Genomic DNA, 13,310 nt, shown 5'->3' on the forward strand with positions numbered 1-13,310 from the left:
TATCACATTCCAATCTCATCACGGTCTTGCTTTGGCATGAATTTTCGCTTTTGAAAAATTAGTAAAAGAAATTTTAAAAAATACGACCATTTACACCTTTTTTCAGTTGATCTGTCCCATAATCTGCTTGTATTATTTTACAGATGTATTGCAATAGAGTTTGGAGTCTGCCAATTACTAACATTTTGTATCTCAGCATTATTATTACTACTTCTGGTCTTTAATACTACCTCGGGTCCTAATTATAAGAGCCAGTTGACCAATTTGAAGAGATTAAGGAAGTAAGTTGAATTAGTTATTTGTCCTAAATAGGTGTTGCCTTTCCCAAAATATCCTTGTTAATCAAATGTATTGACTAGAACTATCATTGTTAGAAGGGCTATTTTGAAAAAAATGTATAAATATGAGAGACAAAGTGGATTGAGATATTATATTTAGGACTAAAATAAAAGTCAAATATAGTTTTATATTAAGGACCAGTGGTAAAATAAGAGTTAGCTTCGGTTTTTAATATAAGAGTTAAATGACTAATTTGAATAGATTAAAAAATCAGTTAAGTTGGTTATTTATAATAAATATGTGTTGTTTTCTCTAAAATATTCCTGCTAATCAAGTGTCATTTTGATGAAATATTTAACATGTGTAGCTATTACAATAACTATTTTAGAAAAAAATAGATAAATAAGAGAGAAAAAATAGATTGAAGTCTTATATTTATGATCAAATTAAAAATCAAACTAGCTCTTATATTAAAAATGAGAGGCAGTATTAATCATTACTATGAACGAAGACTAATCACGAGTGGAGGAGGGTGAGGTATTACCAGCATTTATTTATTGATTTTTGATCTTATCCATCTTTTCCTACTATATTTTGAAAATTAAAGTTCTCAACTGACAGTGATATTAATTATTAATTAATTATATAAAAAAATTGTATATCATCATGCATGGATAACTCCAAACCGATGCTTCTTTCAATCGAGGATCATAAGAAGGGATTCGAAGGGGGATGACAAGAAGTTGACTCATTATTTGTCACTGCGGTATACTGGCAACGCGAGCTTTGTCTGCATGCATTCCGAAGGATAACGATGGCCATTTGCAGGTTGAGATCACTTGTTCCTCTTTCTAAATGCAGGTCTCTCGGGCTTCAATCTTTCCCAATACGCAGATTCGCTTCTTCCCGAATCCCCTCCCTTTTGGAGGTACCTAAACCATGTCTATTCTGCTTTTGTGATCTCTCAAACCTTAGCTTGTATTTTAATCGCTGATCTTGACTGGGTGTATGAGAAAATTGGTGGGCTTGGTATTATTATTGTCGCAATTCTTTTCTCTTCTTTTCAGTCTCTTTATGTTTGATGCCCAGTAAAGCTATGATTTTTCGAATCAATGTAGTTGAGCGATGTGTTGCTTTTATTTATAAGTCGCAGTTCAAGTGATAAATGTAAAGTCGGAGTTGATACATCTTATTATCAGTTCGAGTTTGATTTCAGATGACAGACATTTTGTGCGTGTGTCATTGTGTGGAATTCTTTTGTCTTTAGTCTTCTTCTTCTTCTTCTTTGCTTGTAAAATGTTTGATGGATCATCAATAGTTTTGCAACTGTGTTAAAGTGGTGGTGTTGGAGCATTCGTGATGGACTTAACTGTGATCAATGACGCATGTGCTGTAAATTTTGATATTTCTCCACTCAAGAATGCATATTCTATAAATTTCAATCTTTATCCTCTCAATGATGCATTACAGAATGTTGGATTCATTGGTCTCGGAAATATGGGTTCCAGGATGGCGAATAACCTGATTAAAGCGGGATACAGAGTTACAGTTCAAGACATGTACTTAATTTAAACTTTTAAATTCTCTATAGTTATTGAATTGTTTTACTAGTCACTGGGAAAGCACAAGCTTGCCGTTAATTTAAGTAGGATATTCGATCCTTGTTGGTCTATAGAGAATATTTTTATTTTTTTTTAATGATGTTTGTCATTTGTCTAATTTGAAAATATTGCAGAAACTCTGATGTTGCCACCAAGTTCTCTCAGATGGGAGTTCCCATTGTGAAAACACCTTATGAAGTTGCAGAAGCTTGTGATGTAGTGATTACGATGTTGCCTTCTTCTTCCCACGTGAGTACTATCATATCAATGGCATTTCCTTTTCTGCAAAAGCAGTGGGCCATTTGCTTCTTCAGTTTCCTCTGCAATTCTGAAACAACTTTATTTTGGGACAATACTTCCATATTTTAAATGCCATTTAGCTTTATATTCATGGTGGCCTCTATTTAGTTGAAGCAGACCACGAACTGCAAAATCTTGTTTATGTGAATACTGATCTGCTACTAAGTTGTGTACATAAGTTTCTTAGCTACATATAACGAGTTTGGAAAATTGTCTTATTGCTGCTGATCTTCTTAACTTTGATATAGTACTAACTCCAGAATAGCACACATCCAAATTAAGTAGGTGATTGATGTTTACACTGGACCAAATGGTTTGCTTCAAGCTGGGAAAGTCCTTAGGCCATGGTTATTGATAGATTCATCCTCTATCGATCCACAATCATCAAGAAGTCTTTCTGCTACAATTTCGAATTGTCTTTTAAAAGAAAAGAAAGGTATAATTAGTGAAATATTGGCCTGGTAGATCTTTATTTAACTTCACCTTGAAGCTGTTTTCATGCTTTTCTTGCTCCACATATTTTATTTACCATGTTATTCATAATTAAACTTTTCTCATGCTGAATGGTTTGTCTATTTTCTGGCAGTATTTGTGGCTATGTCCGTACTTTATTATCATTCACACAGAAAACGAATTGTACGGAAAACATGAATGTGAATGCCTCCTACTTTGTGGATTCTAATGACATACAATTGATATCAATGACATACCAGATTTGGTACTTTTAAGCTAGATTTGCTAATATATTATTTGAAAGTTAGTCTTCCTGGAGAAAGGGTCAGTAGGCTCTTTTATGATGTAAATTTTTCTTTCTGGATGGCACAGGTTTCCTGAGGTCTTCCCGTTGTCTATGAACTACTTTCTAAAGTTTCATATGTTGAATTGGTTCACTTCTGCTTTTTATTATTTACATTGCTGAGCTAAATGATTGTGCACAGGTGATTGGAAGACTCCCGTTAAGTTGGATGCTCCTGTATCTGGAAGTGTGATTGCTGCGGAAGCAGGAACACTAACTTTTATGGTATGGAGTACTATTCAATTCTAAATTTTGATGCATCCATTTACCAAAATAAAACTTGATGCATCGTCGGATCCCAAAAACTATTGTTTAAGGGCCTTCTTTTTTCTAATTCTTTTTAGGGACAGCATATTTAGCACACTGGTTATAGTCATTTCATGCCTATATATGTATAGTATATTAGAACTTTGATAAGCTAAACAAACATGATGCATGTTGTGGGAAAAATCAACATAGATGCATGTGTTTTGGGGTAATAGTGCTAAAGTCATTGAAGCAAAGTTAATGCATTTTGGAAAAGCTAGTTTATGAGCATGGAATGGATCTTTCTCAGGTTGGTGGCTCTGAGGAAGCTTTTCTGGCTGCAGAATCCTTGTTCCTTTCGATGGGTAAAAGTGCAATATATTGTGGAGGAGCAGGCAGTGGTTCTGTAAGTTAAATGCTTGAACTTGAACTTCAGATTTTTTAATGCTGTATGTATTGGCCCAAAAAAATTTTCAAAAAAAAAAAAAAAGTCAAGGCTGTAAAAGCTGCTTATATAAGTTTCTTCATGAATCTTATCAAAATTCATTGGTTATTTTCTGTAATTATCACTAAAGTTGTCAGTCTGAGAAATTATGTCTAATTGTTATGATATTTTAGGAAGGGATAAATTTACTTATTATTACATTGATATCTTTTCTACTAGCCTGCAGTAGATACAGGGATGTTATTTTATAGTTTCCGCTTGGTCTTGTTACTAGGCTGCTAAGATCTGTAATAATTTGGCTTTGGCTGTGAGCATGCTGGGAATATCAGAAGCCTTAGCTCTGGGTCAATCTCTGGGAGTGTCAGCCAGCACCTTGACTAAAATATTTAACTGCTCCAGTGCTCACTGTTGGAGTAGGTATTCTTCCCTTTTCACATAGCAGATCAATTTGGATGAACAACCAGCAGCGCCATCATAGTAGATTTTCATACAAATCTTTCACAACTCAAATGAAATTTTCTGGATATTTCAACCCTTTTGTCTTGTTTTCCCTGTTCTCCTGATAACAAGAACAGAAATCTTTCAACATTCACCGGAAAGGTCACATGTGCGCACACATTCAGGGAGAAAAAATTTGGTATTTTGGTATTCAAACTAATATTCAGCAGTTGTATGATTCCAGTGCTAGTTACAACCCGGTTCCTGGTGTGATGGAAGGGGTGCCCTCGTCAAGGGATTATCATGGAGGATTTGCGTCCAAGCTTATGGTCAGTAACTGATCTCTTCAAGGGGTGCTAGTAACTTTTTTTTCCTCTTCTTTATTATCTTGAAATTTGATAGGCAGGTGATATATTTGTATTCTGTAAATTGACTTTTAGGGTGTTGAACATGATACCCCAAAAATTTGTGTTAATGTGATGCAGGCTAAAGACTTAAATCTTGCAGTAGAATCAGCTAAGCAAGCTGGCTGTAAATATCCGTTGACATCTCAGGCTCAAGAAATGTAAGCCCCTCTTCTTCCGTGACCTTTTCTCTTGGCCAATCTCTTCTTCCACAACGTTGATATAAAAAATTTTATATTGAATTATTTACTTTTGCACGCTCGGAATATGTATGAAACCCACATTGAATTTTCACACTTATCTTTTCTCCCTTATCTCTTTCTAAATATACCATATACATTCACTTATGACTTTCAAAGCTGAAGACTGCAAAATTTTGACTGTGCTTGGATCAAATATTTGATGTTTGTTTGCTTTGACAAAAAAATTTATATACTTTTGCATGCTCGGATTATGTATGAAATCCACATTGAATTTTCACACTTATTCTTTCTCCCTTGTCTCTTTCTAAATATACCATGTACATTCACTTGTGACTTTCAAAGCTGAAGATTGCAAAATTTTGACTGTGCTTGGATCAAGTATTTGATGCTTGTTTGCTAATGAACAAGTTATTTGTCTCAGATATAGAGAACTCTGCAATGGTGGACATGAGACTGAAGACTTTTCATGTGCTTTTCGCCATTATTACTCTGGATTGGACGAGCCCCGTGGCCAATGAAAGTGTTGCTGTATTTGTCCCCAATAGTATACATCCCCAAAATAATAATAATAATTATGCTTTGTGGAAAACTGAAAATAAGTTAATTCATGTTGTAGTCTTTAGATTTTTTTTTGGGTTCAATGACCAGGCTTGTAATTAATGTTATAGTAACTTTTAAGTATTAAACATGATGCGTCGCTTTTTAATAATGATTTGTCGCGTCCCGGTGCCTTCTTTAATTGCTTTCTATAATTTACAAAACTGTCCACATTACAAGTGAGAACCACTCGGCCAAGTCCATTTCCTAAGCAGGTCAATGGAAAAGGGATCAGTTGTTCATAAGTTTTGAGATGAGATGCGTTATAAGAGAGGACTTAAGAAAAATATTAAAGAGATGGAAAAAAAAACTTTTAATAGAGAGATGATGTGAAATTAACTGTCTGGATATGAAATAAGAGAGAATATTAAAAGAAACGGTTGGCAAATAAATAGATGGCATGTGCCACAACTTGAGCTAGAGCCAACAATAAAGTTGAGTACTGTTCATATAGTTGCGAACATTAAAACTGTCTTTGAAACCAACGCCCACGATGACTTGGACGCGAGATTTATCGTATGTGTGCGCGCGTAGGCGACAATCAATCTATCAAATACTCGTGGTGTTATTGACATTACAAAATGTGAAGAAAGAGTTTGAAAATTTAATTCTTAATGTAAGAGTTAGATGGTTAATTTTAAAAAAATTAAAAAAATTAGTTTAGTTGATTGTTCCTGACAAATGTATATTGCTTTCTTTAAAATGCTCTATTTAATAATGTGCATTGGGATTATCTATTGATAGGAACCTTTTACAGTCAAATAGAAATATTTTAGAAAAAAATTATAAATTTGAAAAACAAAATGAATTAAACTTTTATATGTAAGAACAAATCTAATCCTCTAACTAGCTCTTAATTAAGAACAGGGGGTAAAATTAACTTATGATGCAATTGCGGCTCTTTCAAAACTTGAAAATTGAATTTTAAAGCATCCAGGACCTTTATGGTTATAATGCCGAGACCTTATAATTTAACGATGTAAAACTCATTTGTTGATGAGAGATTGTAGGTTTTATCTCACTAGTTACTTCAACCTTTAGATCGGCCTTATGTAATTAGAAAATAGCTTTTATAGTCATAGCACAGGCTAATATATGCAAAGATAATTAAAATGAACATTATATCTCATAATAAATAGAAAATACTAATGACAGTAATAGTTCTAGTTTGGCTTTGCTTGATAATAAATGCCTAATTTGTGAATTGCACAGCCTTCAATCACAGAACCTGCAAAAAAATAATTGGCATGACCTGTTAAAGGTTGAACGGATTTATAAGACTACGGGGGAGAGTCTTTTCTTTTCCTTGTCCTCCTCTTACTCTACTTTTCTAATCCTAATCATTGGATAGTTTTGATTAGGGAGAAGACTTAAGTTATCTGAGGCTGAGAAGGTCAGCAAGATGGCCTATAGTACAGTAGTACAAGTGAGGATCCCATCTAAACTGTTGGGTCTAAGTCTGAGAAGAAGCAGCTTTGGAAGCCTCTCTCTCCAATCCTGCTTGGTCCTGATCCAGATGAGAAATTTCCAATGGCATCGAAAGATCTTACACACTGTAATTACTTGAAGACAAAGGTAAAATTATAACCGCAGACCTTGATGAGTATAAGTTTAAGGAAATAGTCCAATCCTAAAAGACTAGTCTATTAGGAGAGAGAGCTCCTTGTACTTATAAACTCCACAATACTTGAGAGATTCTCCAATGTGGAACTCATAGCAAAGTATCCCTCTCGAAAGTTGACGTCCCTAACGCTCCACTCTATAGCACTTCATTTCATCTTCTTACTTATCAGAACCCTCCACAAGTAATTTTTTTCGGTTGGTCGGCTCTCAATAAAAGCATCAATGTGATGAGCATAAGCCTAAAAGGAGAGCTCAATTCCAAAAGACACTAATGTGATGAACATAAACTCAAAGAGAGAGTCCAATCCCAAAAAAACTAACATATTAAGAGAGAGAACCCCTTGAATTTATAAATCTCACAGTACTTGTGAGATTCTCTGTTATGGGACTCATAACACACACCTTCCTTTTCGCAGTATTGTTTCTGGTGTTCGTCACTTCTCCATGGGGAAAATCTATGGGAGCCATCTATAAATCGCTTGTTTCACGGTAAGCAGTGCTTGTTTTTCCTTTTTCCCACACACATAACAGAAGTATTATTGATCTTACAGGGCAACGAAATATGTTGACATGTTCCAAGTTCTGTTTGAAAGAGAATTTGATATCATAAAAGAAAGGCTTGGTTCCTTTGACTGTTGGGTAGCTACGCATTGCTTACATATTAGTATATTATACGCATGAAACTCAAATTTTTGTAGCCGACATTAACATAGTAGAATCTGCAACCTTATACGGCTTTCCTTGTGAACAAAAACTCACTCTTCAAACAATCTGGTAATGTCGAATTACCATGGTAGCATCTTAAGCTATCACGTTGACTGTGATAAGATGGCATCTTCATCCCCAGCGGTGATACATCGTAGAAATACGTGGGCGTGAGTGCGCTTGCATGTCTTCAGATTACACAAGAAATATAAATTTTATAGACAACATATTATAAATGTAAATTTTTCAAATTGTCATCATTTATCAATGTTTGAAATTTCTATTGATTCTGGTTCAAGTTTTTTGTAAACTAAAATTTTCAAAGCCGTGGGATTCCATCTATACAAAATATCCGACTAAACTTGGCAAGGTTGGTCTCCATGGTGGAACATTCATAATTCGACAACTGCGTCCAAGGTTCAAAGGCTGATGCCGGAGCAGCCACCAATTGATTCCAAACACCCCAAAGTAAACATTTTGTAGATGTACAGTTGCCTGATGGAGCTAAATGGCCTAACTTGAAGATGGACTTACCAATACATGGGCATAACAGCAAAGTGAGAGCCAAGTACATTCCCTAAGATATGTAAATAAATCTAGAATGTCAGATAAAAACAAGCCAAACTACCTAAATCTTCACTCTCACTGGAAGGCGGATCCCAAATTTTGTGAAGGGGAATTGAAGAAAGGGGATGATAATGGATTTAGCTTGGATCCATGCAACCTCAGATTCTCCTTTTGTATTAACCAATTGTTTGTTCATCGAAATCGCAAAGTGTAAACAATTGATCATAGTCATGGCATGCATATCTTCAATGATAGACAAAAGACAATAACCCATGATGCGGCAAACAGATATTTGCATTCTCAAATTTTACACAAGAGTTGACCCCACAAACTAACAATGTTGAGAAGCTAGACTCTAGTTCAAATGGGACACCAATGAGATATTAATTCCCACATGTCAAAACCTATGTAGTTAGGATGGGCATGCTATATAGATGAAAGGTCTTCATATATTGTCTTGATACCTGGCCTCTCAGAAACAGACCGAATGCATCTTAGGGCTATTCCTAGGAAATCCTTCATCCCCTTTTCTGCAGTTGGATTTCCCATTTCTGGCATCAACGCAGCATCAAAACATTCTGATCCTCGACCTTCTGCCATCCGCAACCTCACCCAATCAGTCATATCAACACCTCCATCCTCACCAGATATCACATCACCAGCGCATCTTCCAGTTAAAAGTTCCAAGAGTATCACTCCAAAAGCATAAACATCTGATTTAAAGGAGGGTGTTGGTTTTTTGGAAGCAGCTAACTCTGGCGCACGATATCCCAAAACCCCAGCATCAAGAATCTGTTCGGTAGTACCTGCCTGAGTCATAAGCCGATGAAGGCAATAATCAGCAACTCTTGCATTCAAATCGGGTGTATCTAACAGCACATTTGTTGCCTTGAGGTTCCCATGAGGAACGGCGCGATCAAAGTGGAGATAGTTCAGGCCACGTGCTACATCAACTGCTATCTTCAGTCTCTGGGCCCAGGTTAACGGTGGGCCTTTTCTTCCTGGTCGATCTAGTATCATAATATTTATGTAGAGTGAGTTAAAATAATGATGAATGATGAAGACCAATTATACGCTAAGAATAAGATGGATGATATTTGATGGAAAAGTGAATTTCTAGACCAGCAAAACGGACGTGCAAAAAAGAACTAACATATGAACGTACAAAGGCACAAGCAACACATAAAATTTGCTCGTAAATTAGCAAGCTCCTTTCAATTGCTAATGAGCTGAGACATCATATTTGGCAAATCTTGCTCAGCTAGTACAGATGAAGCTTTCACAATTTCAGTGGAATTTGTTTCAAAATTGAAGAACAGTGATTTTATTTGTTATATGCATTCTTATAGTGAATTCCGTTCAGGACACAATGTTACAGTGCAAGCCATGTGTTAATAGGTATCATGTCCACGGCCAATTATGACCAATATCAACTAGTTTTAGTCTACCAAATTATCACTTTCCTAGCCTTTAAAGGATCTTATCTGTTCCCTACCCAAGTTTCCTAAACTGTTTACTTTCATATGCATGGGTCTAATTACATTGCCAAGGAAGGAGCATTAACATTACCATAAAGAAAAGTTGCAAGACTTCCAGGAGAAATGTAGTCTGAAAGAATAAGCTTCTCATGCTGCGTAGGACCCCAATAATATCCTCTCAGTCCCACAACATTTGGATGCCTGATGTTTGAAAACTTTTTAGCCTCTTTAGCAAATTCTTTCCTCTGTTTAGCCACTCCTTCTCTCAACCACTTCACTCTCAGCAACAAGCCATTCTCTAGAGTAGCCTTATAAGAAGTTCCATGACTGCTTCTCCCCAAAACCTCAGCAGGGGCCCTTGACAGCTCCTCGGGGGTCAACGTTATTGCATCATCAAGAAAATGCAGCTCGCCTATTAACTTATCAGGTGATCTCACATCAAGTCTTGCAAAATTTTCAGCAGTGAATGAATCACCAGACCCTGGTGACCAGGAGAAGTGGCTGTTTTTTGATGGGGACATAGCAGTGGCTGCCAATTTTTCATCTGGGCTGATTATCTCTGAAGACGATCCTTTCCTTGAGGTCACAAGATCCTCAGCTGATACAACCAAAGCACCACCCCTATCTGTTGCACGGCCTGTGCCAGGTAAGTTTTGTTGAGCACGCCCATGTATGTCCTTACTAGCAGCATATTCTGGTGGAGATCTTGAAATGCGTACGTAATGTATGAAGATTGCAAGCAGGATTACTATGAATAGCGCAACCACAGATGATACTATAATTATTACTTTAATGATAGTGCTCATAGGCTTCTTCTTTGAACCTTCAGCAGGCATATTGGTTGATCCAGGAGGACCATTTGGGTAACGTAACCTAGCATTCCCAGGATAGAAAGAAGAACTGGGGAACTTCCTAAGATTTTCTGGGACAATACCAGACAGATCATTGTATGAAGCATTAAAGTTTTCTAGTCCCTTTGGCAGGTCAGTTGGTAATGGACCTGTAAAATGATTATCTGATATATCCAACGAATCTAATGAACTCATACCAATGGCAGTTGGAAGAGAACCAGAAAAATTATTTCCAGCAATATTGAGTACTTTCAGGCCAGTTAATGATCCAAAAATTTCAGGAAAGTACCCGTTAAATTGGTTGTGAGAAAGATCAAGAATCTGAAGATCAGATTCACCAGGGGAAGATGATAAATTAATGCCACCTGAAATGAAATTATTTTCAAGATGAAGCTCTTGCAAAGTTGTCATAGCAAGCAGCTTATCAGGAAGCTGTCCATCTAACTCGTTGGAACTAACATCGAGCACTCTTAGCTTCGGATACTGCATTAAGACTCTGGGGAGGAAGCCGCTAAGATCATTATGGGAGAAGTTCAGATAATTCAATCGTAAAAACTGAGGAGTTTCCTCAGGAATGGGCCCTGTCAAATGATTTCTACTGAGATCAAGAAATTCTATATTTCCCCATTTTACCATCCTGGATAGATTCCCTTCTAGTTTGTTATTTGAAAGATCAAGAACCGCACAGCTCCCTGTTAGAAGTGGCAGCTCACCAGTGAAACCATTTGATGAGAGATTCAAAGAGCGCAATGTTGTTGATGTGATCAACCCTATTGACCCTGTGACAAAATTTCAATGAGATGAGTGGCAATCCTAGCAATGGACTCTCCAAAGATGGCAGTGGCCACCAGTTTTGAAAGTAAAATATCATAGATTAATTATTTAAAATGAAGGAACAAGTAGAACTTGTCTATCTACCTGAGAGGTTGTTGGCACTCAAATCAAGTTCGGTTATAACCAAAGGGTCTCCCTTGAGCAGGCCAGTTGGAAGAAATCCTGAAAATCTGTTGTTGCTAAGCCTGAGGACTTGGAGATCATAGACAAATTCAAATTCAGGCAGTTCTCCTGACAATTGATTGTAGCTAAGATCCAACACCTTCAGGTCTTCAAAAAGTGGCTGCTCACCTTCACTATCTAACAATCCAATCAGCTGGTTGTGGCTTAAATTCAAATACTTGATACTTTCAGAGATTCGGGGTAGAAACCTCTGCTGCCGGGAGTTAGAACTCACTAACATGTTATCACTAAAATCAACATAACTGGCACTTGTTAAAAGCATAAACTTAATATCTAGTTGATCATCAAGCATATTTCCGTGCAAGTCAACCTTTTCAAGAGCAGACATCAGATCAAAACCTTTGGGAATCTTTCCAGTGAAGCTGTTATGAGACAAATTGAGAGATACCAGGCTATTCAGCTTAGTCAAAGAAGCTGGCAGTGTTCCAGAAAAGGAGTTACGGCTCAAGTCCAAAGATTGGATTGATGACATCCCCGCAATTGAGACAGGAATTGGACCAGAGAAATTGTTCCCTGCCAATGACAAGTTCAGTAAGCTAGCTAGCTTACCGATTCCCTGTGGTATGGATGAAGAGAAAAGGTTATTGGACACATCTAGAAATTGAAGACTTCTGAAGTCTGCTATGTTGTCAGGGAGTCTTCCTGATATGGAATTGTTGGACAAAGAAAGCCTGACAAGCTTTGTGAGGTTTGAAAAAACACTCAAGTCTGCCTCAGCAGAGAGACCCAGGCTATCTAGGACAACCCCAGCAACATTACCACCATTACACAGAACTCCATTCCATGAAGATGGGCATCCATTAAAGTCAATGGATTCTTCATTCCAGGAATTGAGGACATAACCAGTAGGGTCATGCTTGATGCCTTTCTTAAATTCCAACAATGCTAAGATGTCCTGCGAAGGAAGCTGTCCCATGACAGAGAAGAAAGATAAGGATAAAACCAAAAGACTAAAGAGCTTCATTTTCTCCAATAAATGACGTAATGCCAACTTAGATATAGTTCAAGGTTCTTGTTCAAACAGATATCTTGCTTCAAGACCCACTATCTCCCTGAACAAATTAGATGCCAGGGTACCTTCTTCCACGATAATGAGGAAGCGCCAATGGTTATAGAAGCAATCTCAACCTCGTAAAAGAAGATTAATGAGCCGTGGAGCTCAAATCCACACACTAAGTCAAACACTTCTTTACAGTCGAAACAAAAGAAACCAAGACCTTCTCTTCACGAACATGAGCTGCTTCCTAGGAATGAAAAGAAGATATTAGTAATGAAATGAAAAACCCAGACACGATGTAAGTAATGAAATCCAAATGCTTCTCCTGGTCAGCAACATTACATTATATCTATATAGAACCAAAGGTTCCAAGCAAAGGATGCATGTAGAGTAAAACTATTGCAGAAACAATCACTAGACGCGGGAAGTACGATTAAACATTAATGACCTAGAATGAACACTAAAAAGGAGTGGTCTAGAATGAACAATAAAAAGGAGGGGTATTTTAAACATCGACAGAAACAAAACGCAAAATTTCTTACCAAAATCACTTCCTTGGCACAATGCGGAATCAGGATGAACTTGAAATGACCACTCAAACATCAAAACTTAGGAAGCAAAAGGGAGAACTCGGTAAAGCTTGTGCAGTTCCAGAACTGAAGTAGAGACCAGCATTGTAGCTACAGCGAACTCGTCAAGAAAGAAAGGGGGAAATAGTTCCAATAAGACACATTTAAGAGCAGTAAAGGGCAGGGACCAGTCA

At 36.9% G+C, this 13,310-nt stretch overlaps 2 protein-coding genes across 5 annotated transcripts; one reads left to right on the top strand and one right to left on the bottom strand.

Moving 5' to 3' along the window:
- Window positions 1–994: 994 nt before the first annotated feature.
- Window positions 995–5,451, top strand: LOC114741233 (probable 3-hydroxyisobutyrate dehydrogenase, mitochondrial). Of its 3 annotated transcripts, none has more exons than XM_028929484.1 (10): window positions 995–1,207; window positions 1,750–1,838; window positions 2,015–2,129; window positions 2,466–2,616; window positions 3,119–3,201; window positions 3,533–3,628; window positions 3,942–4,084; window positions 4,350–4,434; window positions 4,591–4,671; window positions 5,080–5,157. In XM_028929484.1, the coding sequence occupies exons 1-10, from the start codon at window positions 1,094–1,096 to the stop codon at window positions 5,110–5,112; spliced, it is 990 nt and encodes a 329-aa protein (XP_028785317.1). In that variant the 5' UTR covers window positions 995–1,093; the 3' UTR covers window positions 5,113–5,157. The 3 variants fall into 3 exon arrangements, with proteins under 3 accessions (XP_028785317.1, XP_028785316.1, XP_028785319.1); XM_028929483.1 differs by having other exon boundaries at window positions 997–1,207; window positions 4,591–4,670; window positions 5,134–5,451; XM_028929486.1 differs by lacking the exon at window positions 995–1,207 and adding an exon at window positions 1,215–1,299 and having other exon boundaries at window positions 4,591–4,670; window positions 5,134–5,451.
- Window positions 5,452–8,355: 2,904 nt separating this feature from the next.
- Window positions 8,356–13,236, bottom strand: LOC114741235 (LRR receptor-like serine/threonine-protein kinase GHR1). Of its 2 annotated transcripts, none has more exons than XM_028929488.1 (4): window positions 13,090–13,236; window positions 11,452–12,787; window positions 9,774–11,312; window positions 8,356–9,214 (listed from the first exon to the last, which is right to left on the bottom strand). In XM_028929488.1, exons 2-4 carry the CDS (start codon window positions 12,512–12,514, stop codon window positions 8,631–8,633), a joined length of 3,186 nt encoding a protein of 1,061 aa, XP_028785321.1. In that variant the 5' UTR covers window positions 12,515–12,787; window positions 13,090–13,236; the 3' UTR covers window positions 8,356–8,630. The 2 variants fall into 2 exon arrangements, with proteins under 2 accessions (XP_028785321.1, XP_028785320.1); XM_028929487.1 differs by having other exon boundaries at window positions 11,452–12,794.
- Between the last annotated feature and the right edge of the window lie 74 nt (window positions 13,237–13,310).

This window comes from Neltuma alba, unplaced genomic scaffold (assembly GCF_004799145.2).
Source record: "Neltuma alba isolate B1F8T4 unplaced genomic scaffold, ASM479914v2 tig00003323_pilon, whole genome shotgun sequence".
NCBI lineage: Eukaryota > Viridiplantae > Streptophyta > Magnoliopsida > Fabales > Fabaceae > Neltuma > Neltuma alba.

Bases quoted from the DNA above. Each gene is read 5' to 3' on its own strand.
- LOC114741233 (XM_028929483.1), top strand. From the start codon at position 1,094: ATGGCCATTTGCAGGTTGAGATCACTTGTTCCTCTTTCTAAATGCAGG. The intron at 1,839-2,014 runs GTACTTAATTTA...AAAATATTGCAG, and splicing joins AGAGTTACAGTTCAAGACAT to AAACTCTGATGTTGCCACCA. The intron at 4,435-4,590 runs GTCAGTAACTGA...AATGTGATGCAG, and splicing joins GATTTGCGTCCAAGCTTATG to GCTAAAGACTTAAATCTTGC.
- LOC114741235 (XM_028929488.1), bottom strand. From the start codon at position 12,514: ATGAAGCTCTTTAGTCTTTTGGTTTTATCCTTATCTTTCTTCTCTGTC. The intron at 11,313-11,451 runs GTAGATAGACAA...ATTTTGTCACAG, and splicing joins GAGTGCCAACAACCTCTCAG to GGTCAATAGGGTTGATCACA. The intron at 9,215-9,773 runs GTAATGTTAATG...TTATGATACTAG, and splicing joins TCTTGCAACTTTTCTTTATG to ATCGACCAGGAAGAAAAGGC.